Below are 25,390 nucleotides of genomic sequence, written 5' to 3' on the forward strand. Positions count from 1 at the left end.
AGATATCCGCACACTTTCAGAGATACATGGTTCTTGCTTTATACAACAAAATAAAAACCATGTTTTTAGCATTTTACAAGTTCAATCAAATCAACAATATAACTAATACATGAACGCTGAAAACAATCATTAGTGGCAGCCTCGATCTTTGGCATTTACCTGGACGAGATAGGGATGCGGTTTCCTAGGACACACCGGATACTGAACCATTGCCTGAGAAGATGGAGGGTTTGTCGACATGTTAGAATGACTTGAGGGACCATTTGCATTACTCCAATAACCACTGGCTCCTGAGTACGCTGAATAGCCGCCAGCATACCCATTATACCAGGACCCCTGGCTAGAGTAATTGCTATTAGGTGGAAATCCATGTGCTGCGTATGCTGAAATGAAAGTATAGAACGTGGAGTTAATAGCATATATTACATGAATCAATAACGGTGCATTGACAACTGTGAGGTACTAGTTCAACCTATTGTTGAGCCTCTAAAGACGTCGTGGGATGATTAATCACCACAAGAAGAATGCAGTCAACGAGTACCTGATATTTGGTCACCCTGTTGGAATTCGTTACAAGCCATAAAAGAATACTTACGTTGTGTTGAGCCGGTGGCTGTGTAGTTTGTCACCATACGGGCGTTTTCATCTCTCACCTGGAGAGCCAGAGAAAACAAAAACTATGTAAGGAGCTAGATAACAATCCACAAAGAGTGTGCCGATAAGCTTTCGACAGCTAACGAGTTGCATTGTGGGTAGGTGCAGAGCACTCAAAACCTATCTCTGGAGATCAGGTGGTTCACGCTACCACTTTCACTTTAGGAGGTGGGTATCGGTGAAAACCATACGCTTCAATAGTTTCACCTTCTTAAACCTCCCATTAGGCCCTCATATAATCCAGTTTAAACTCACACCTGTATTTGTGGCGACGATATCATGAACTTACAGTTTCCAGCAGACTCTCGGTGAGTTTCTTCGCAGACTCCAATCCAGTGGAATTTGGGTGGCTGTAACACACGAGGCGCCACGAGTTAAACACGGTGAAACAGACTCGGGACAGAAGTAACAGAGCAAATGTAAAGATGTTCAGCATTTATATGGAAGCAGGGCTCCAAGATGGCCGTGTCACAAGTGACACAAAACTTAAACCTTGGGTTGACTTCATTAATTCAGACAAGTAACTTCTTTACACCAAGTAAGTCAAGTGACGTCCGGTTATGATTTACGGAAAATGTTTCAGTAAATCAAAACCCCTTTTTGTGGTTTCCTTTTAAATACAAACAGGTCTTGTTTCAACCGCAAACTCGTGGTGACCCGTGGATCTCCCTCTCTGGTGAACTACTGCCAATAGGAAATTTAAAAAAGTGTGCCAACGGTGAGCATTTGGAATGAACATACCTGATGTAGACATAAAGAGGCTCAAAAGACTCTCGTTTGGATGCTTGTTCAATGTAGCCGGAACCTTTTCCCCGGAGAAAGACTCGAGCCCCCGTCTCCGTCTGGATGTGACTCAGGTACGAACCTCCCGGACCCTCGATCTTTTCGTTCACGTTGAAGAAGGGGAACGTCTGGTCCAGGCCCACAAAAATCTTTGTGTGCACAAAACTCTGTGGATAGGGGGAAAATGTGACTCATTATAATGACCTGCATATTTAGGTTGTATATTGACATCTAAAATAAGTTTGACTAGAAGCAGAACAGATGTGTTAGCAGATGCAGAAGTCCGAGGCTTTTCCCTTCAGACCAGGGACGTTCTCTCTGCTGCTTACTTTGGGAGGTGGGTATCAGTGAAGGCAACATGGTCTTCATTTGCCTCACTTTCTTAACCTCCACTGGTAAAATCCTAACTCACAGACAAGCAATATTCAACACAAAAAGACCTGAGCTGTATCATCAAGTGTATTCAACATAACCCAAATTTTACTTCTCATGTAATTATTTCATGTGCCAATGTTGCTCATCCATGGAAAGGTAAATCCCTCCTATGAGGCGCATTGCAGAAATATTTGCAAAGGTAACATTTTAGTAATTAATCCCAAGGAACAGAATGTCACCACCACTTGTGGAGGGGTGCACTTTGATATAGACGTCACGTCTTTCATACCCCCGAATGAGGAGCGGCAGGCCGATGTCCTGGCACCGAGTTGGTGTTGGGCATCCGTGGCACGGGTGAGGAGTTGACGAGGCGAGGAGGCTGAGGGTAGAGTGTGAGCGGAGGCATAGCGGGCATCTGCTGTCCTGATGCGGCCGAGGCCCTCAGCAGGTCCTCGGAGATGAGCTCCTTTATCCTCAGCACAGCCTCTGATTAACAGTCAACAATGTTTGGACATCAGCTTACAACATGTGTAAAACAATATTAGATGAAGACAATGCCAGACTACATATTAAGCAGATTTTTTTCTTAAAGTGCAACTTACTGTTGACCTGCTCCTGGTTCTTTCCCTGGACATGTAAATACAAAGATCTTTGTCTAAAAGAAAGCAGATCAGAAATGTCATGGATAACTTCAGAGCTCCTCCGAACATTTGTTTACTCAAGAAATAATTTTATATGGCAACTGATTGCTTACATTTGTATTAGATAAACATTGCACTCCTGGTAAATATGTTGAGATGTTCTTGGAGAGCAATAAGCAAGAAATAAGAGTTTATCACTAGAATTGCAAAGAGTTGCATTGTGGGTAGGTGCAGAGCACTCAAAACCTATCTCTGGAGATCAGGTGGTTCACGCTACCACTTTCACTTTAGGAGGTGGGTATCGGTGAAAACCATACGCTTCAATAGATTCACCTTCTTAAACCTCCCATTAGCAAAGGTTTAAAAGGACAGCAATTTTTGTGCAGCTTGCGACTGACTACTAGTCAAAACTATGATAAGATCATCATTTTTTTCATTGAAACAAATACATACCATATTGTCTAGTCCACTATCAAGTTAGCCCTATATATGAAACATCAAAATATGGAATACTACTTCTGCAAAATAGATATGAATATGTTTTACATATTGAGGTGAATACAAGTAAAGAATAGAACAATAAACAAGGAGATTAGTATTAAATCACTGGGATGAGGACATCCCTAGTTTTAGTACACACCCTGCTTTTCTCTTTGCAGCATCAGGCATGTAATGACCTCTCGTTGAGACGACCGATCCACTAAACTGTCGAATCTGAAAAAAAAAAAAAAGGAGTAAATTTGATTCAAACACAAGAGGGATTATTCATCTGGATATTTAAAGCTGTTTAAGAGCCTTCTTAATCCTTTTCTCACATTCCCCATTTGCTTTTACCTAACGTCGTGTATCAAATGCAACACCACCATGGTCACGGTCCACTTACCTCCTCCTGTGTTTTGCCTTTAGTAAGAAGGTCCCTGCAATTTAGCGGCACATCGTTTATGTCGACCTCTGTGACCGCCATTTCTTCTGTGGCAGATGCCACGGAAACATTTGGGGCAGACTACAAGACATGCGAAATGACAAGGAAACGGTAAGCCCCCACCAATAACGCCATAAAACAAGACAAACTGTTATTTGTAACAGCTGTTTAAATCATGTGCACCTTTGCAAGTAACGGTGGAGGAGTCAACAGCTTTCCTTTTGCCATTAACATGGCATTTATTTTAGCAGCCATGGCCGCGGCCAGTTCAACTCCACCCTGGGGCGCTGGCTTTTCTCCCGTCTGTAGCGGCTGGGAAGCTGTGCTGTTTGAACCAGCAGCGCCGACGACTCCTGATAACGAGTGGGCCGCATTTTCACTACTCTGCTGCCTCACTTCTACACTTTGTTTAGGTTGGGCTGTCTTATCCCATCGGCTGGTTAGGCACCTAAAAAACAAACAACAACATACAAACAATTAAATAAGCTAAACTAAATCACATTGACTAAACACTTTTTACTACAAGAAAGTCACCGGGTAATGGACTTGCCATTTCGATCTTGAAGATGTGTTGAATCTTAGATGAGTGGCAACAACCTCTTTAAGATTAAAATGGCAACTTCTGTGCCTTTGCCCAAATACTTTTTAGATGTAATAATTATAGTTTGATGAATGAGTCGTCAGATAGGACACGGGTTAAGTTAACACATTATTTGTCTGCAGTTCGTGAATAAATACTTTTGCTCGTAAAATACCTACACAAAAAGGGATAGCGCTCAACATTAGGACAACATTTCAGACAGCAGTGCTAATAATAAAGGAGTATCTTATCTTAACGTATGTTAATCGCGGTTCATTGCAGCCAGTCGCGTAATGTTTTTAAATTGCGTTAAAAGTTAAGGGAGGTTTAAAGCTTTTTTGATAATAAACCACTTGTGGCTTTGAAGAAGATAACACCGCCGTTTAAATGTAGCGCCAAATACACAGTCGTTGTAGTATCTTAACTGTTTATTGGCCGCTAAGCTAACAACAGCCAAAGTTAGCTGATGCTAAAGCTAACACTGAGCTAGCTAACCTGCTAAAGTAAGTTACGAGCCTGTTGTTGGACAATAGCATTACCAACAAATCCAGTTAAGACTTAAGGGAATATCGTTTCGAGTATTTTGAATGCTGCACTCTGGTCAGCCTCCTCGTGTTACACAAGTGATATCACGCATGCTAGAAGTCATTAGCAGGCCACAACCATGTATGCTAGCTTGTGGATTAACACGATAGATAGCTTTAGCTTGGCTAGCTCGCTAGCTTACTATTCAGTGTTTTTCTTAGCTCATATTACTCTAGATACCTAATGTATTCATACAAAAACAAACCATTCGGGAAACTTACGGTGTTTGTCCAGTCATTCCCGAAGCCATAGCACAAATTGGCTGTAAAATTAAAACAGTTTCTACTAAGTTAACGCTGGACGACGGGAGCCATCGGTCTGCTCCTTCTGGCGCCGGCGACTTCTTCTGACGACTTGTCGCAAAGTCTGACTTGGCGGAAGTTAAACTGTTTTCCTGTTATGTAACACAATCTGTTACGATGTCCGATGTCCGATGATTGATTAACATCGTCAGAAAATAAAGTTTGAGATTGGCTCCGGGTTTTCATACAATTGATTTAAAATGTATAACTAAGCATAGAAAAATCCAACCATTTTGACGAGTGTCATGATCATGGCGGGATTACGCTACTAGTGGGGCCATGAAGAGCATCTGGGCCTCCATTAAAGCTACAGTCACACTACACATTACACTTACAAACTCCTGTCGGCTCCAGCAGATTCGCAGTTCAGAGTTCCCCTTTACTACTTGGTTTGATTTGGTTCATTGGCAATATTCTAATAATACATAATATCAAACTTTGTCATGTATAATATAACAACTTTCAGGATTTTCTTCAAGGCAATCAAATTATCAAGACAGGCTTACACTGTCTGAAATTATGAAATATTAAAAATAGGACCCATGTCCAGGCAGCCAAAGGTACCAATGTACTGTGTCTGGAAATGGAAAATCGAGCATTATAAGTACAACATTACACCACCATACTACAAACTGCAGCGTGACTTGTGTAAAGTTTGTAATGTATTACCTACATCAGAGGTGTTTCATCGCATTCTGTTTGTCAGGGCTGAATGTAGGGCAATTTTGTTGAATGGAAAGCCAGTCTGAGTTCAGACACATTAAGCTCTCCATGTCAATGGTGTAATCAAACAAATTGTTCCAGCACATAGTGTGTCATAAAGTGTGCATAATGAATGAGCAAACACATATTATTCACAAATCGGACTATAAATTTGTGAAAAAGAAGGCAGTCGTTTGTTCAAATGCTTAAAATAACCTACATTTATCTGACTGCAGAAGGGATTATAGCAGCAGTGGGAATTGCCGACTCTTGTTTGCCAGGAACACATTTTGAAGTTGAATGACGTTGTTTTTAGTATTGCAAAACCATGAAAAAGAAGTTTGCGGTAGATAGATGGGTCCACAAAGTGATTTAGACATGGGAGACCATTGTTTATTTCCCATTTCCTTTTACCAGCCAACATAGTGTTCTTTTAACCACGACCACAATCATTTCCTTATCTTAATCAAATAGTATTTTTAAACCAAACCACGATCATTCCCTAACCTCAAAGCCAGAATATTTTACTTTTGAAAGAAACCAAACAAACAGTTACAAATGAAAAGTTGAATTCATAGGCAATCAAACACACACTTGATCAGTTCAATACACTAAGCATTCAGTTATGTGGTCTTTAAAAAAACGTTTTTTCAATGATAAATAGTGAGTGACCCCAAAGAGATAAATAAGGCTGTTTATACTACTTGTTCCTACACCTGTTGAGATCGGGTATTCTAATGTTAACATTAGACAGTCTGGAAGAAGAAAAGCAGATTTGTTCAATGTGCCATCTCAGTAAAAGGAGAGTTTTGTTCTCTATTGTCCATTTTACGGGATGTACAGTAAGTGTCTGAACCAGCCACCATGTAGTTTGAGATATATCTTCTGCCTCTATTCAAAAAACTCAAACTTGGTCCTTTCTTATTGCTCTAAAAACTGGTAAAACAAGAAACCTAAAGAGGTAGTTAGATAGCTAGACTCAGTGCAAATATCGAATACATTTATAAGGCATATTGTAGGCTAATAAAGAATGAGAGAAAAAATACTAGAGAAAGATGACATAAGTAAGGAGGACACAGGTTGTTGAATCATTGCAGGAAATAAACTGCAAACTTATAATTGACATTATTTTATTTTTCATTGAATAGTTTCTATTTTTTTCCCCCGTGCCTTCAGACCAAGATGTGAATCAGAAGGAACAAACAATCCCCTGATTGAGTGTACAGTTCTTTCATACGAGAGAAACAAAGATAACCGTGGTCAAAACATCTCATTAACCATCATTTGCTTAGCTGTTATGGCATTTATATACTGTTTAAAGAGGAAATATTCTTAATAAGCGACAATCTTTAACATATATTAGTATCCTAATCTGAAACCAGCCTTGAACATAAAGCTGTTCCCTGGGTCTGTGCATAAGGATGTTGGACAAGTGGCCAAAATAGAATGGTGTTTGATCAAAAAATCAATGCAAGCTGGCCTCTAGGAGACTGCTTCAAGACAGTGATAGACAACTCTGCGATCCACATCCTTCTTAACCATTTAGTTCTCTGTATACATGCTGAGTGTGACCATCCAATTCACAGGTATTCAGATAGCTATAATGGTTGTTCTCGTTTGCTGCAAATCCAGTGTAAAATTCATTGTCTATAAAAATATTGAGATTTACTTGAACATAACCTTCTGACTATGTCATAATAAAAACTCCAGATGTCCGTTGCAGTTGCACAGTGGGATGTACTGTATAAATATTGTATAAAATAAGGCAGTCTTTTCAGTAGGATAAACCAGATACAAAAATTTCTGGGAGAAAAAATTTTCAAGTCCAAAATGTCTTCACATATTTGTCAAATGTCAAGCGGTTTACAGCATTAAACCAAGAGTAAGGGACTGTTGCAACAATGAATACACCCACGCGCCCACACCTACGACCCAAACACACCCACGCATACACACACACACACACACACACACCCGCCCCCCGCGCGCACACACACACACACACCCGCACAAACTCCTGATGATCAACAATAACAGCTTATTCTACAATGCAACATCCCATCCCTGGACAAATCACTGAGACGTAGACATTTGTAATATTGTTTACAGTGCAATACAAAAGTGTTCATTCAAACTGGTACTGTACTTTTGATAAGAAAATAAAAATGTTTATTATGGTAATGCTTCATATGACTTCAATAACTGTGATTTATTTTTAGAGCTATAGTAGTATTTGTCTTCATCAGCTTTGGCTTTTCTCTCTCTTTCTGAAATTCAATTTGTTCTTATTTATTTATCAACTCATTCGTTTGTGAATCTTAATATAGAAAATATGGAACATCTAAGAAAAATTAACAAACCAAATCATCTGTAACTAGTTACCTATGATGATGATGTTGAGGTTTTTTTCTCTCAGCAGTGGCCTAAAGTAAAGACCCACTCCCTGACCCATAAAGAAAGCATCCCCTCCCACATGTCTGTTATGACAGCGTCGTGTCAACTTGGATGCGTTTCTGAAGGACACATGAAAATATTGCCAAAAAAAGAAAAGAAAAGAAGAGCAGTGGAGTGTTATTCCATGATGTGGCCTCCAGGGGCAGAAGGAGCAGTCCTGCCTTGTTGCGAGCACAGGGATGGAGGTCAAAGGTGACTATATGGCCTGACGTGGATTGGACACCTTAATATCCAGGTCACACTTCCACCCACTCCTCCAGTGTTGCTCGCACCTTCCGTAAACAAGCAGTTTTTACTCAAAACAGCAACTTCACAGGCAGAAAGGAGTGCCTATGTGGTAATTAGGGGACGGTTGCTATGCCAGGAGGCCTGTAAGAACCTTCTCTCAGTCATGTCACTTGACCAGCTACACTGCGAATGGCCGAGAGGCACGAGAAGTTCATAAGGATGCTGTGTGTCCGCGTCTGTTTGTCACAGTTTTCATCTGACAGGGTTGTAAAGCCAGCAGTGTCACTGCTGCAAACGGCCTGTCAGGAAGTCCCTCTGTGGTTTCTGTGTGGACGGATATGTGGACGTTCAGCGTGCTACAGAAGCAGGAGAGTGAAGGCGAGGAGGCCTTTTGGCTGGCTGGGCTGGCAGGGAGAGAGACGCCCCAGCAGGAGAGAGGAGGGCTGCCCCGGACTGCAGAGTCCCAGGTCTGAACACTGCAGCGGCCTACTCTGGAGGCGGTCGCAGGCTGTGCAGCTTCCTCTCATCCAGGCCTTTCCAGTACTTGAAGTTGTTGTCCAAGTGCTGCATAAGATTGGGGAGGTCTGCGAAAGCTGGAGAGACAACAAAAGAAGTTCAATATCAGTTTTGACAGTTTGTTTTTCAAATCATCACCACTGTCTCATTAGTTCATACGAACGACTTGTGAATGCACCAATCCGACTTTTTATCCGTTATAACTCAACTCAGGATATACGGTCAGTATCTGTATCGATACTGGTCCGGTATGAAATTGGTGTAGGTTTAAAAGTTTTTTTGTTTTTTTTAAAGATAATATTTTAATTCAGTTGCTAATTTGACTGCTGTATTAAACATACTCACTATGAGAACGTTTGTCATTACCTTTGAAGTTTTCTTCACATTATAACTGTCCATTGTGTGTATTATTTGTACGTTTGTCTATGCTACGTGTCTAGACTTGTCAATAAGATTATACGACCAATCACGCAGATTTATAACAGTGTATGCATCTCTAGGGTGTCGCATCTTGCTGTGCAGTCTTACCATCCCATGCATCAAACATGTCTGTAATGAAGTAGTCTATGAAGGAAATCTGGGACTTTGGGATGCTACACGTGTTTCTGTCAAACACAGGCATAACCACCGGTAGACCTTGTCTCTTCTCCTCGTCCGTCTGCACCAGGGACGACAGCACAAGTGATCATCACGCACAATGGATGCATAAATTACAACAAAAAATACATTGCAGCTGCTGCTTGCTGGATCCATCTCCCCAGCCATGAGCACTGTGTTATTTCTTTCCTTCTAATTACCTGTGCAAAATACTCCTCTGAGATGCGTCCAGCCCATTCTATACAGAGCTCTTGAGGTCTGCATGGATTGGAGATGTCTGCACACTTAATCAGCATCCGCTTGACGAGGATGCGATTCTCAGGGGATGTCAAAACGCTTTTTACAGATTCCTCATCATTGTTTCCCTAAAAAACAAATCAAGACAAAAAACACAGATGCAGACTATTAGCACAGTGACAACTAAAGATCTCCTTATTAGTGGCAATAGACAGCCCCTTATAGCACACACAGCAGCTGCACAACTTTAAAAATAACTGACTGTGTCTGTACATGAACCAAACCGGGAAGTTGAAATATGGCACTGACAGCTGATAAAGGTTTTCTTTATGGAGAGTCTGTATTCAGCGCGTGTTCATTATGGGCTCCCCCAACACTTGCATGTAAAAGAGTAGAGCATGGTTCCTGCAGTCACATGATTTGCAGCCCTCTGTATGTTTCAAGATTTAAGATTTAATTCACTGACAATTATGTTAAGCACAAGTACAGACGGTCCATTTAAGCCAAGATGAGGGAGATCTGTTTTATCCGAGTCTCGAGGTTAACTTAATGAAAATGTGTATGTAACACAAAGACCTTTTCTTTTATTAACTAAACTTAAACTCCATCACAATTTACATCAAACACTTACATGTTCTGAAAGTGGCTTTGTTCAGTATAAAAAAAGATTGGCATCAAATCATATATTTGGCTCATTCCTGCCTTTAAAGGGCAAGACAACTTTTAAATGTCTGTGTTGAGCATTCCACACACAGACGAGAAAGATGGTACCAAGTTGCAAAATTCTCTCCCCACAAAGATATCAGTGCCCAGGCAACAACAGGCCACAGGTCCCCTGAACCAGTATCACCATCTCTCAAGCTCGTGATCTATTGTTGCTTGCATACTGTTGCACTGTGCTGCCACAGAATGAGATTACAATAATTGTGTGTTCATCTAGTGTCTGAATACTCCTGTGTATCCTTCCTGCTCTGACACACAACATTTATCTATAAAAATAAGATGCCAAAATTAGAACTATTATTTTTTACACAGCTATGAAATATGAAAACATTTAAAAGTGTTGCAGTAAATCTAATCTCACCCCGTTCTCCTCCAGAGCAGCCAGTGGCTTGTTGATGCTGTTGACAAATTTGTTGACGTGTTCGAAGTGTTTGGTCATCTCGGTTTGCGAGCACCATATCAATGATGGCCTGTCGAAGTGTTCGATATTCATTCCTAGAGAGAGAGAGAAAGAGAGAGAGAGAAGAGAGAGAGAGAGAGAGAGAGAGAGAGAGAGAGAGAGAGAGAGAGAGAGAGAGAGGGGAGAGAGAGAGAGAGAGAGAGAGAGAGAGAGAGAGAGAGAGAGAGAGAGAGAGAGAGAGAGAGAGACGAAGGAGGGGGGGGGGGGGGGGGCAGGGAGAGGAGGAAAAGAGAAATCAGAGCGGGTGAGATGACAGTGTGGTAAATAGCATGGAAACCCGTGTGAACAGTTTTCCCCTTCTGACTGCAGTGACAGTGGCGATGAATGGATGCTTTGTTCACCTTCCCCCTCCAAGGGGACCAGCACATGTGAGCTATTCTGCTTTGGGACTCAAATCACATTAATACCCCGCCGCTGTCAACACACACTGCACTGCTTTCATCTTCACACATGCAGACTTAATTTATCCCCTTATGATACCTCAGGTGACGTCTGTATCACAAACTATTTCTATAAGAATTTCAGGACATACAATATTCATTTTCTCTACCTTATATATTGATATACACAAATGTTCTTTCTACAGTAGCCAAATTTGCAAAATAATTTCATACGCCTAAACACAAAAGTCAGCAAATTCATCTAGTTTGGAATAAGTTAAAGAAATAGTTCAGCCCAAAATAGAAATATAGTAATCATCCTCTCAACCACATGTCAGTAAAAACTGTCAGTTTACATCTTTTGGAGACGCTGAGTTACAGTAAACATTGGTCTTTTGAGCGCACAATGCACTTATTTGATTGACAGTTGGATGACTTGAGGTCTTTGTATTGATGGGTTTATCAGAACTTGCAGCGACATACTTCTACATCCACGTAACTTCAAGAGCTCAGGAGAATGACTACGTTTAGTTTTGCGTTTGGTGATCCAGTGAACAGCCAGGGCATAAGTAGATAATGACAACTCTAATTATTTGGGGGTGACCTATTCCTTGTGTAGTGAATCCCCTACCTTTCAATGTTCTTGAAGATGTTGCACTTATCATCTCTGGTAGTGATCTGGAAGGCCAGCGCTGCGTGGTGGCTCTCCAGCACAGCAGTGTCATTGTAGAGGATGGCCAGCTCGCTTCCTGCGTTGCACAGGAAGCTGTTGGTGCGTCCCGGGTGGTCCACGTCGTGCACAGTGGCAGCAATCAGGGCAGCCACCTCGTCGATTGGATCCAAACTTTGCTGTTGGGGCAGATTGGACACATTGTTGGGCATTAAAAGGAAAAGTCTGGTATATTACCACCTTGGTTTATAGTTCTGAATGAACAACTATAGGTTAAAAGCTGGCACAGCATAACCTTCTACTACATTGTCACATCCCGCTATCAACACAGCTGTGACGTGCTTCCAGTTTAGCCTGCAGGTTGAACCAGGAAGCAGCTCTACATTGTGAAAAGCAGTTGTGACTTATAATTAGAATAATAACAGTTAATGTTCACCTTCATTTAAATGCATCTAAATGATCCCGAGCTACCAAACGCATGTAAAAAGTGCACATTTCTATTGTCAATATACTGTATTTACATACAGCATTATGCAGTTACAATGAAGTGCTAGATCAAGCAAATACAGAGAATCATTTAGTTAAATGTGTGTAAAAACGGCAGTTTTTTTTTAATCAAATTTTGACCCTAATTTTGAAGCTACCCTTCCAAAATATTGACTTCAATATTAACAGAAATAGTTAATAAAATGGATTGGACCGTATAAGTATAGAAAATGTAACACCATCAAAATAATTCCTCATTTCTAAATGAATATGCAACACAACAGACCTACTAACATGTCTGTAGATCTCCAGGGATTCATTAACCTTGGGTGATGTAACTTCACAGTTCACTGGCTAAGCCAATGAAAGATCCCTTCACGGAGATCAGAAATAGACAGTTTGGTAATCAGCTTAGCCAGTGCACGGCCTCAACTAGTTACTGAGCCACTGACACACTTGGCCAACACCAAGACTCTCTTGGATAACGCAGGCTCAGACGGGACATCTGACCCTCAAGACTGAGCCGAGAGTTGCGCTTGATAGTAGAAAATCCCAACATCTAGATCCTGTAGTTGTTTGGGCCCACAACCAAAGCAGCGGTAACACACACTAATGCTAAAAAATGTTGACTTCCAGGAACAGCCATGTAGCTTCACATCTACCCATGAACTACAAGTTCTGACACCTTGTTTTTCTCTCAAAGCAAACATATAAAGAACAAATATATGGGTTATACGTTTTTTTGTATGTAGCATTGACTTTGACGTAACAGTTGCGAACAGCACTCAAAGGGCAGAGTGGGCAAACCAAAAGAACTGTAAAGAAGTTTTGCATTTGCATTTACTTACCAAACACTGACACCTTATTTATACATTTCATTAAATAAATGCCTCCCTGATAAAAGCTAATAATGGGTAATAATAAGGTGCTGCAATGAACGATTCTATTCATTTGCGATTCATTTGTCAATAATTTTCTCAATTAATTAATTAACTGAAAATAGAAACATGGAAATCACAACAACATGGTAACCCAAGGTCAAATCTTTTATGTGCTTGTTTTGTCCACTAATTAACAAACAAACAAATATGTGTATTTAGTATCACATAAGACAAAGACAGGCAATAAAAGCACACATTTCAAAAGCTGGAACCAAGTCTGTCATTTTTGTTGGATAGCTATGGACCAGCAGCAACATTCTGAAAGCAAAACTTGTGATATGTTTTGCAAGTTTGGCATGTATTTTTAAAGTGGTGTTATTAATTCTTAATTCTTACTACATTTACCTTGACCCTCTCCTTGGAGAGAAAGTACGCCGTTGCATGCAGGACATCAGCTGCATGAGAAGAGTTGTGGTAGGAGTTACTGGAGTGGTAGTTAGCTTCAATCAGTTGTAGCCAGGAGCGCAAAGTGGCCTCAGGGCAGTTTAGGAACTCGCAGACGCCAAATCGGGAGAAGATCTTCATGCCCAAGTAAGTCAAAGGCCTGTAGGAGGATTCAGCATGGTAGTTTAGCAACAACTCTCTTCCCAAATCATTTGACACTTTTCCTCTGATAGCCCTTTAACTCTGTTGTTGCCTCACCGCTTCATGGTTGCAGCCTCCAAGTTGACGATGTCAAAATCCCATGAGTCCTCATTCTCCATGGTCTGGGCAATACGAGGGGGGATATCATTTAAAGTCAGAGGAGTTGTCAGGTGACTGGGGATATGGTGGGCCTCTGTGAGTAAGGGAAGACACAAGAGAGGAGGCATTCAGATTAAGAGAGCTGCTAAAACGTAGCACAGCACTTTGTGTCGTCCTCCCTTTATGCTTTACGTAAACTTACGTTTTGTGGACAAGGTGTATTCATTTCCTGACAATCTGCGTAAACCATCCTGTGAAGAAGAAAGACAGAACATGTCAGGGAGTGAGGTAGCAAGACCTAAAAAAACTGACTGCATCATTCAACCTTTTTGAACAGCCACATGAGGAGTTCAGCTCAAGTGTTAACAGCATTGGCGTCACGTCTGTCAAAAAACTGCAAGGGCCTTCAAAATAAATTTGGACAGTGAAATTGTTTGGATGCTATGAGACATTTGCTCTGACATCAGATCTGATACAAAAGTTATGTGTGCTAAATTAAGCTGCTAGGAGCACCAACACAGACACAAACATCAGCTTGGACTTTAGATTAAAGAAAGCTAGTTGAGACCAGTCATGTTACTGGGACTTGCGCATCATCAACCATCACTGATATTTCATTGACCCACGAAACAAGACGAATGACACCCGGATAAAGCCACAAGTCGGGCAGAATTCCTCTTAGAAAAATAGATTAGAATAGAAATCGTTAAACTTTTGTAACCCCTCAGAACACGCGGAGTATTTGGACAGATCAAGGTTTATATCCAACTAAAATCCATAACTAGGTCCTAAATAGCTCAATGATTTTACCGGCGAAAAGAACAAATATCATCTTGTTAATCATATGTCAATGTGACTGAATGTCTTGTTGCTGCATTTTGACGAAGTTGCAGAAGGAAAAGCATTTTGACTAAGTCAAGAGCGTAACAGATTACAACAGTATAACAATAAGAGCCAACAAAGATACGGCTCTTCAATATTAACACTTTTATGAGTGCGCTTTCATCTGTGCCATGACACAATATTTTGGAAGCTATGTTATGCTGACACTTCATATCGTCCCCCCCCCCCCCCCCCCCCCCCACCCGCTTAGAGAGGGAGTGGAGGGATGAGGCAGCCAAGTTGAGCTTATTAATGAAACCAATATGCAGTTTAGAAAAGCATTACCATATTTATGAACTGTAATAGTTGTGTCAAAAATGACGCAGTGATAATTCATGTACACGTGTCAGATCATTTACAGTAAACTATTCAATTATGACATTTGTCTTCCTCCGGGCAGTGCTGCATGCTGTGAAAGCTAAATGGAGCTCATCAGTGGGGTAATACTTCATCACCCAAATAATCAAAGACTTCTCAGTGGTTTGAAGTATCATGATCCGGGTCTTCTAGGACTGTGATTTGTGGATAATAAACTACGTGAAAATAGTTTCTAGCCACACTAGCGGCGTGGCTAACAACAATAACAGTCAGTTGACCAATCAACATTCATTGTTCCACGAGGATGGATCCGAATGACAACGGAGATCACCTGACTTTTCCTCTAGCGCTACCAAGAGACATTTATGGTTTTGAGGGAAATATCTCAACATGGCATTAAATCTGGTCCAGACATTCATGTTCCTCGCGGAGTGAACTGAAATTTTGTTGAACCCTTAACCCTCTTCCTCTAGTTCCATCGTCAGGTAAAATATACTTTGGTTTATGACCAAATAGCTGCAAAACTAACAACATTGCCATCAGCCTCCGCTGTACTTTGTGTTTAGTGCCAACTGGCACATGTTAACATGCAAACACGCTAAGGTAAGATGGTGAACCGAGGAAAATCGATATACTTGCTAAACATCCGCATGTTAGCTTGTCACTGCAGTGAGCATGTTAACAGTAGCATTCAGCTGACAGAGCTAGCGTTACTGTAGGCTCTTGTGTTTTTATGTTAGCAACAACCACTGCAGCAGTTTGCATCCTTTAAAGTTTATAAAATGCATCAACATTGTTTAAATGTGTCTCTTAAAGGATTACTGTGACAAGAAGCTACAATGAAGTCCTTCTGGACAAAAATATATTGTTATGTGTTGTAAAAACCCTCAGGCTATTGTGCGTCATTAAATTTGAAAATATCATAAACAAACGTAAAAAGTAAAGATGGCAGACATTACGGCCTCCACTTTTCTCAAATAACACTTGTCAGCTATATCTGGGTGATAGGCCTATATCATGTCATTCTGGGGCAATATAAATATATATATATTTATTAGTGCTGGGCAACGATTAAAATATTTAATCGCAATTAATCTCATGGATTTTTTGCGATTAATCGCGATTATTGCAAAGTTCAACAATGAATTCAAAAGTAGTGTATTGCGCACTTTTATTTTAAAAGTACTGCTATATGAACAAAAGGGCAATAACATTTGGTTCACGAGATGCAGGTAGCATGCTTTATACTTAATGTGAATATAATTCATACTTTGTTGGCATCTTATTCTGAAAACCGGATGTTCGTCTGAAGAAACCGGATGTTGTCTCACGTTAATCTTTCCGCTAACTTTCAAAGTCCTTCGCTCGCTCCCGATCTGTGCCGTTTAAATGCGTTTACCGTGAATTTCAGCATATAGGTGCACTAAAATTACTGACTATAGGATGTTTGCTGGCTTTTATCCCACTGTTCTTGTCATCCTCTTGTTGTTATGTATATGTATTGTCTCTTGTCTTTCAATAAAAAAAAAATAATAAAATAATACATTTAAAAAAATGCATTAACGCGAGATAAAATAATTGTCGGCGTTAATTAATGAATGCCTTAACGCGAAATTAACTTGTTAACTTGCCCAGCACTAATATTTATATATATTGGGCGTTAGTGAGTACATGGGTGTGTGTCGCAGAGTGAAATGTTTACTTCACAAGTGAAAAATGGAGAGGAGTCTGGCTCATCTTTGACCTGAGCATTGTCTCATGTACACACTGGTTATTTTAAGACTTTCTCACCAGAAAGATGACAGCTCTTCCCTTAATGTTCACCGCCTCCTCTGAGTTCAGACCTCACCCTAACAAACACATATGCAACCAGGCACCTCATAAACCAATATGATCGTACATAAGTAACGATCTAAACCTCAACTCACACCTCGTGGTTTTCTGGTTTCATCAACCTTTATCACTTATGCAGAACAAATCTTTCTGGGGAAGGACTGTGTGTAATGCCTCCCTGCCTCTGTGTATCCAGAGAGCACATGTATAAGTAAAGCCATGCGTATTCATCTGATCCAAAGAACAGGATGTTTCCAGGCCTGTGGAGTCAAGAGGAAGAGGTTCATGTGAGTGTGCAGTGAGAGAGAGAGGGGGAGGCAGAGGGGGGGAGAAAGAGAGGGCGGGGTAGGCTTTCCTCTCCAGCCTACAGGAGCACAAAGGACAATCTAACACTTCCTCTGGGGTTGTTGCCAAGACTGCCAACTTGGCACTCTTTCTACTTCTGTACTTCACCATTGCTGTCTGTTAATCTCTCTCTCTGTGTGTCTCTCTCTTCCCCGAATATGTACAGAGATCCTCACAAAAACAAAAGTCCGTGGACACTCCTGAGTCTCAGTTTCTTTCATCTAACACATTATCATGGGCTTTCATGGTGAATGAACACTCATGTAGACATGCGTGTTATCACTGTGGAATTCTGCAAACGCTCTGACGTGTGTTATCATATGGGAGTCGATTCATTCGTAGCGGAAGGAAGCTGTTTGGGTGTTTCGTACTTCTCGAAGGACCCCCGTGCTCTACAAGGCCTTCTGCTTACCGTCATAAGCCCCCCTACGAGGTCATTCGTATGGGGGTCTTCATCCTTGGTGCCCAGCTGTGGGGAGTAGAGCTCAGTTGTCCTCAGGATCTCCAGTACCCGATCCAAGGCCTCTGCCACGGGCATAGGACTGCTTTCCTGCGCTGCATTGATGATGTTGATTACCTGGATGATGAAATAAGTAAGGTTTTATTTTTTTGGTAAAGCACTTTTCTTTTAAAAACCAACTACAAAAAAGCAAAAATAAAACATATAGTATGTAATACAATACATTTACTGGACCAGAGTGAAACAGCAAGTTCTGATAACATAACATCTGAGTAACATCTGAGTAGTAAGGAAAATCTGAGTAAGTTTCAAATAGATATATATGCCCTGACTAAAAAGCAAAACTATTATATTAAATAAAGAGGCAGTTGCATGAGAAAAAAAGCTCTTTGTCTCTAACAATAGTAAAATAATAAAATAAAATAAAATCTTATTTCTAAAATATTTCTGAAGTGATAAAGAAAAGAAAAGCCCAGTAGTGTGAAAGCAAATCAGAACTTGGAGGTTCTAACAATGGGCACCTATGATGAGGTCTATAAGCATGTGCAAGAACACAAGTTTTAGCTAACTCTCTCACACGCACACGCACACACACACACACACACACACAGTACCAGCAGTTCTATATTCTGGAGAGGATGACGCCTACAGGGACTGACTACACAGTCAAATGATACAGCAGTGGAACTGCTGTGTGTCATATGACCCATCCCGTGGGACTTTCTCTGTTTCCGACTAGCCAGGCTGCAGACATACATAAACCACTAAAACAGCAGGCCACCCTGGTCTAACATGAATTCCTGTCTTATGCATGAAATGTGACCTTTTATCAGCCCATCTGCACTTGACATGGTATGCTTGGCCTCTAGCCTTTGATGCTAGTATCTGTACAAGAAGTGCTCATGGCGTTAGTGGCAGTATTATAACCCAAGAGTTCAGTCATGAGATACAAAAACTTCAGTACAAAATAAAATCATGTGATGGAGGCAGGGAGGGATGATGGGAACTCACTCACCTTGGTGATGGGAGCTTCTATTGTCATGGAGTGGATTCGGGCCATTGAGGAGTGCCTTCGCTGTGAGCTCCCTGGCAGGATGGAGAAGAAAATAAATGAATAAGACCCATATTGTAATACAACAACAAATTAAGCTGTAGTTTTCGAGTGTGTTTGCATGTGTATCCAATCAACACTTGATGCAAAAAGACAACTGGGAAGGTTTCATAAGCTGACAAGTAACGCCCAGAGTTTCCACCATGTCTCTCCCTTCACTCTCACCATCGCTCCCCCGAGACGTTGTGGATCTTACGTCCAGAGAGCCTTTCCTCCGGTCTTTGTGCTTACTGGATTGGATGTCTGGGGAAAATATAACACCTTACATTGACACTCAAACACAAATATGGCGTAAGTTTAGTGACAAATCAAACTTAGGCCCCCCATCACAATATCCTTGGCAAGTGGAGGCGATGTCTTAATCAGTCCAAGCAGAATTAATCACTTTGTTTTTGATCAGTCCAACTCAATTTATTCACACGACTGATTCTGTAGTTATTCACAAGTTTAATTTTGAAGTTTTAATCCAGTGAAAGTGTAATAATTGGTCAAAGGTGGGAACTAAAGGTGCAAAAGTGAGATTTATGACTTACCCAACAGAGTGAAATGTAATAATTTTTGGTTATTATAAACATTCTCCATTGCAAAGCTACTGGAAATACTCCAGACAATTGGGATTGTCAAGTCAACCTCACAGGTCAAATCCATAGATACAACATAGTAGATAGGTATTATATCTATTTTATTTCTATTGTCAGATCTGTCCTATGTATTTAAGGGAAAAGGCTGGTGTTATTATCCCTGCCAGGAGAATCATGCATGGGTGAGTGAGTTACTATGCACCTCTCTGTCTGTCCATGGCTAATCTCCCATTCTGCTGCAGCAAACTGAAGAATATTTTGGGTGCCCAGTTATGGTTTCATGCTCAAGGACCTCTTGTGGTTGCAGTGACTCACTCTTTCTCAAAGCACCTTTTACTGCCTGTTTTATACAGCGATTGACTGCCTGCTGACTCCTCACTGACTCCTCTAATCCGGCCCCGGCTGGTAGGGGCCGCTGAACTCCAGCCAATGCACTGCGTCCAGAGACACAGTCGGGTAAAACCAGTTTGCTCACTATTATTGTTTTGGACGGTGTGTTTGGCTAACGGAACTATCAGTACACACATTGCTGTACCTCTCCGCCACTCAGCCTCTGCTAAGCGGGCAGACAGCTTGTCAGTTTAATTTTGTTTTTGTGGGGACGAAGTATAAAGTAATAGAAAGACAGAAGTCGGCAGGAAATGTTTCTGTTTTTCTTCGGCCGAGTAGGCGGACATACTGTGTATTTCAATAATATTCAAATGACAAAAAAATTTACATTACATTTTTCTTTGCAATTTCTAAATGCACTAAATGTGATAAAACACACCTAAGACTCAAAGAAGTAAATCAAGAAACAATAGAAATGAAAAACACCTGTCACTTTAAAAGACCAAAGAGAAAAACGCTTTTAAGCCATTTTTCTAAATGGCAAATGACTATGCTGACTAAAAACTTTGGTAGGGTTGTACCTTAACATTAGAAGCATAGTCAACCTTCTAATGGCCTGTCAGGAGCGTAGCTGCTGCATTTTGAAATCAGTTGCAGCTGTGAATTGGCTTTACGGTTGATACCTCAATACAGGGCAGAGTTAAGAGCAGTCTTGCACCTACAGTGGCCATTTTCAGGAGGGATCTTACCTGTTTGAGACTCTGCCTGCACACGTTCAGTGGATTTATCACTCTGCATGGACAGAATAGAGAAGCACATTGATGCATGCCGGCCAGAAAGCTCCTTTCATTCATTTTTAAATTGGCAAAAGTGGAAACACGTCTTACCTTATTATTATCATTTAAAGGCCAGTTGATAGACACATAGTGTCTGATTTTTCTGTGAATGAAGAAAAGCTAATTAGTACACCAGAAAAAAACAATGGGATACAATCATAATCATCCAGTATAGTTATTCAGTTACTGGAAAGGTAATTTACATGACGCAAGACTGAATGAGCCAGGCCTCAACATCCTGTCACTCACCCTCCCTGTCCAATTACAGGTGTGATCTTCACATTTTGCTGAATGCTGTCTCCATTCTTCTTTTTGGCATAATAAATCCCCTGCCACTCCTGGAACATAACAGGGCAGAACCGAGAGAGAGGAAATTAAACATACTGACACGAAATGTACAGAACCAATCATCGTAACAACTAAGAACATACGATAACTATAATCATTTGAAAATGTCCTAAAAGTGGGTGTGGACTGGGTGTAGCATGGCAGTGTTCAAGGTGTAGATTAAGTGCTGAAGTGGGGTAGGTCAAAGTATTTCAGAGAGCAGCAAGGTGCTTTAATGGGTAGAGTGAGCGCTACTGGAGTCCGGCGCGCTTGTTTCATGTCTGTCTGTCCCCCCCCCCCCCCAACTACAGGCTGCTGTGGCAGCTTGAAAAGACTCGTCCCGCTGTCAGCCTGTCTGAGACTGACCTTCGCTCTCTGTGTAGTAAGATTACAGCACAGCCATCAACCGCTGTTCTTATGCACATGAAACAGAGCTGCTGGATGGCCAGTGGGGCAGACTTACAGCGCACATGGATGCACGCGCACGCATGCAAGCACGGGCACAAAGGCAGGAGCAGATATCTGCAGAGTGATCTCATTGTGAAGCGATAGTCAAAACTATGCATGTGAGAGTATCAACAATCAAGGGAAGCTGATCATTTATATTTCTGATGAGTTCTTGATTAACTAAACCACACTGAAAATTGCGTTTGTGCTGAAATGTATAGTGTAGTTGAATTAATGAATGCATTTTACCTTTCCTTTCCGTATGCAGGAATTTATTGTTTCAAGGAGATCAGGCTTATTCTTCTCACTTTTAGGCACTTCTATTATTTCCTTTCCTATTAGCTCGCCTCGTTGGTAGCCCATAATGGACTCATAGGCAGGGTTCACATACTGCGAAGGAGAGAACACAACAGTGGTCAGGCTTGATCTGAGATGACGGTTTATAAAATCCACAATGAGTTCGGACAGTTACGATGATGGCATTCCATTAACCTTGCCGACCAAAACAATTCAGAGAGGCTGACACATTCGTTGCTCATTACATTGAGCTCAGAAGCATTTTTTATGTGAAATTAATAACGCAACGGCAGGCTGCACTGCTTTGATGCTAACAAAAGGAGCCATTCAGACGGACAGAGACTGCTATCACTACTAAGAACTTGGATCACAAGACATGAACAGGCTTTTAAAACAGCAGAGAAGGAGGGAGAGAGAAAGAACGAAAGAGGAGAAGAGTGAGGGCACAGTGAAGGTTTCACAATAAAGCAACTAGAAGTATTAGAGTTTATTAGAAACCCACCTGAATTACTTGATCTTCAGAAGTGATCTCGATGGCCTCTTGGCTTTGTTCTAGAGCTGTGAAAATAGCATTTCCAGCCCTTGTGGTGAAGAGACAACAGTAGAAGAATTGTTGTTAACATATGCAACAACCAGAAGCAGAGTGCTTCTATTTATATACATTTATACTTTGTAAAGAAAGAGTTTAAATTGGCATGATAAAGTTAAATCGTTAAAAGCAGATACTCTTTGTGAGGCTTTGCTCCAAGTGCAGCTTTGAATAAAGTTAGTACTGTATGCAACTGATCTAAAATGTCAGTACAACACTGACACGACTCACCTGAGTTTGAACTGCGCCCGCACTTCTCCATGCTCCAACTGTAGCAGCTCATTATAGCAGGCCATCATATTGGCATTCTCCACATATCTCTGAGGGTCAGAGGGCAACACGAATCAATCAAAGACAGATGAAATGAAACCATATTCATGTCAATGTATCCATTACAGGATTCGTTTTAGTGCTGCTGATGCCATGGGTAACAATGATTCAGTTACAGGGAACTCAATGCACACGTCTCCTGAGCAAACAGAGAGGATTTACAATCTGTATTCCTGCCTTACAGTGAGTGTTGACAGTAGGGATATTTAAAAAAAGAATAATACAAACACAGGCAGCAGAAGGCTTACGCACGCACACACACACACACACACACACACACACACACACACGTTCACTTCAAGTGTCGCTCACCCTATTAAAGCCGGCATTGATCAGGGGCATCACAGAGGCTTCCTCTCTGTCTGGCCTTAAAAAGAGAACACATGTTATCACCCAAACATCGCTATGACAAACGCTTCATACGGCCTAAAACACATCAGCTGAGTGAGATTACTTCATTCTGACAATACTCCTAATCATCAGGTACTTATAAACACAGAGAGGGAGAATGACAAGAAAGGGCCGAAAGGGAGGGAGGGGGGGGGGGGAGGGGGTCAGCGAGTTGTACGTACCTTTTCACAACGGCGACTATCACAGTGTTTTCTGAAGAGTTGACCGCTCTAATTGACCTGGATGTAAACAGAGGGAGCCTTTTAGCCAGTGAGCAGGCTGTTGGAAAAGCCCATGGCATCAAATCAATGTATATTTCAGTTTTTCACGCTCCGATCCACCTGAGTGGTGGAGCTCTGCGAGCAGGCCTAGGCCTCTGAAAGAATGCAGTGTACAGGGCCACTCATCCGCCTGTGGTTTCCCACAGCCAGCGGTCATAAAGGCCCTTTAGTTCCCCATCGGAGCCTGTGCATGTACACTGAACATATGGATTGGCCAAAATGAATGGGGTTAACATACACGCTGGGCAGGGCAAATGAATGTTTGCAAATGTGTTTCTGGTTTGGGCAGAGGCTAAAGATAGATGGTGGTATGGACAGGCACCGCTCATTTCTCATCGACATGATGGTAGCATGCAATGGAAGCTAGTGAGCCCAAAGTGAGCTGGCCATTTACCCCTGGCAGAGTCCACACGTGTTACCGAGTGCACTGTAACACATGAGTCCGTCCGATCAAGATCGTCTGGTCTGGATTATGTCACTAACAGAAGTTAATCCAACTGTGTCCACTGTGATTCTCTGCCAGGGGCACGAAGAACGACTGTGAAGCTCAACTAATTTAAAAAATACATTTTTTGTTTCTTTTAATCCACATATTGAGTCAGCTGTTACACCTGATGGGATGACGGGATTGAGAGTGAAAGCTACTGTAGTTACAAAGCGAGCAGACAAGCCTAAATAGGAACAATGGTTGAAATAGTTTGCTAAAAGTTGGATAAATGGTTGAAATCATGAGCTAAATGGATAAAACCGTGAGCTGAAAGTAGTGAATAAATGGTTGAAACCTCTCCAGTGGCAGTATGAATGCTTGACTATACATTACTGGCAGTTTGATAGTATGAAAGCATTGTTTAACAACATCCACTTGTATATAAATCAATAGTCTTAAGTAGCAACCATCTTAACTCTGTTGAAATGTCCACATTAGAACATGACGTGTGTAACTAGGTTAAACAGAGTTCATCTGACAGGGCTGTGGGGGGGAACGCCAGATTAAAAAAACTAGCTGGGAACTGCTGCATAGCATCACTGTAGAAATACAACATAAAGTAGTTACATATACTTGGATGAAGAGTACGGGTGTGGCCTACCGGCATAGTGCTTCCGCATCAAAGTGTCTGGAATGTCTGTGGTCAATGATGACGAGGTCATGATGCTTCTCCAAGAAGCATTCAAGAGCCGACTCGGGTGTTCGTGCCATGCTGCACCTGAAGTTGGCCTTCTCACATGCCCAGCAGAAGCCATTACTCTGACTGTCCTCTTTGGCAAAAACTAAAAGTACCTGCAAAAAGAGAGATGACTCAGCACATATATCCAACTGAGGAATCTGTATTTTTAAGTGACCTCTTGCAATGTCCTCCTACTACCACCAAAAGCATATAACTTACATAATACAGTTAAAGGGTGCTTTGTAAAGAGAGTACATATTCAAAGAGATTAATGTGTAATTGAAAAGTGGATAAAAACACTGACGGAAAAAAAGTGCTTTAGAAGATGCAGTGAATTTGCTAGCATTACAAAGTGGTCCAGAGACTGTCCTAATGGCAGGAGACTTAAAAAGTCAGCAAAGACTGAGGGGTCTCAGCATGTCTTGAAAACTTAGACTGAGATGAAGTTTGTTTGATAAAGAACTTAAGCAATTAGATGATTAAAAATATATATTGTCAATTGTTAGTGTCCACATCTAACTTATACCTGATGTAGAAATGCTATATTTACAGCACATAGTCTCTTTGTTTGTTTTTTATTACACAGAAGCTACAGAATTTAAAACGAGATGGAAATATGATCTATGATAAAAACATTTGAGAGCTACAGGGCTAATTAATATGTAGCCAATATCTGATACGAACAACTGACGTAACTAATCCCAGAAGAACAGCCTCCACCCTGCGTTACAGAATCAGTTGAGTAAGAAACAAGAGACAAGAGAATGTGGTTTTGATGCCTCAGTGTATCAAGAGCTCTGAAGTCATCCTTGGTGCATTCATGCTCATTTGCGCCTGTCGTCCTAATCAGCCTCCGGCGTGGGCTTGACTGTGACCTCAGGCCTGCAGCGGACAGGCCCTGATTGATCAGGCTCGGCTCGTACTCTGGTGCGTCACAGATTTTATTG

The 25,390-nt window shown here is 41.3% G+C and overlaps 2 protein-coding genes and 1 non-coding gene across 3 annotated transcripts in view; all 3 read right to left on the reverse strand.

Moving 5' to 3' along the window:
* LOC142933787 (KH homology domain-containing protein 4-like) overlaps positions 1–5,059 on the reverse strand; it is an 8,031-nt gene extending 2,972 nt beyond the window's left edge. Inside the window, exons 1-10 of the mRNA XM_076078008.1 lie at positions 4,762–5,059; positions 3,559–3,823; positions 3,337–3,456; positions 3,094–3,167; positions 2,415–2,467; positions 2,102–2,298; positions 1,396–1,604; positions 944–1,004; positions 596–653; positions 160–383 (exon numbers count right to left, since the gene is read on the reverse strand). Of these exons, the coding sequence (XP_075934123.1) occupies positions 160–383; positions 596–653; positions 944–1,004; positions 1,396–1,604; positions 2,102–2,298; positions 2,415–2,467; positions 3,094–3,167; positions 3,337–3,456; positions 3,559–3,823; positions 4,762–4,790 (1,290 nt within the window). The 5' untranslated portion in view covers positions 4,791–5,059. The remainder of the gene's footprint in view (positions 1–159; positions 384–595; positions 654–943; positions 1,005–1,395; positions 1,605–2,101; positions 2,299–2,414; positions 2,468–3,093; positions 3,168–3,336; positions 3,457–3,558; positions 3,824–4,761) is intronic.
* Positions 1,708–1,829, reverse strand: LOC142933846 (small nucleolar RNA SNORA47). Its single transcript, XR_012947627.1, has one exon. It is a non-coding gene; the product is annotated as a small nucleolar RNA SNORA47 (small nucleolar RNA).
* Positions 5,060–6,657: 1,598 nt separating the features above from the next.
* Positions 6,658–25,390, reverse strand: part of pde8a (phosphodiesterase 8A) — a 41,417-nt gene continuing 22,684 nt past the window's right edge. Inside the window, 21 exon segments of the mRNA XM_076077965.1 lie at positions 6,658–8,819; positions 9,271–9,400; positions 9,540–9,704; positions 10,661–10,744; positions 10,746–10,794; positions 11,771–11,988; positions 13,582–13,780; positions 13,879–14,014; positions 14,123–14,171; positions 17,711–17,875; positions 18,774–18,844; positions 19,035–19,112; positions 20,530–20,572; positions 20,668–20,719; positions 20,866–20,954; positions 21,640–21,780; positions 22,190–22,268; positions 22,508–22,596; positions 22,919–22,973; positions 23,179–23,235; positions 24,366–24,556. Coding sequence (XP_075934080.1) covers positions 8,713–8,819; positions 9,271–9,400; positions 9,540–9,704; positions 10,661–10,744; positions 10,746–10,794; positions 11,771–11,988; positions 13,582–13,780; positions 13,879–14,014; positions 14,123–14,171; positions 17,711–17,875; positions 18,774–18,844; positions 19,035–19,112; positions 20,530–20,572; positions 20,668–20,719; positions 20,866–20,954; positions 21,640–21,780; positions 22,190–22,268; positions 22,508–22,596; positions 22,919–22,973; positions 23,179–23,235; positions 24,366–24,556 — 2,247 coding nt within the window. The 3' untranslated portion in view covers positions 6,658–8,712.

The sequence above is a fragment of the Anarhichas minor genome, unplaced genomic scaffold, assembly GCF_050575085.1.
Source record: "Anarhichas minor isolate MPS153535 unplaced genomic scaffold, ASM5057508v1 ptg000062l, whole genome shotgun sequence".
Lineage (NCBI taxonomy): Eukaryota > Metazoa > Chordata > Actinopteri > Perciformes > Anarhichadidae > Anarhichas > Anarhichas minor.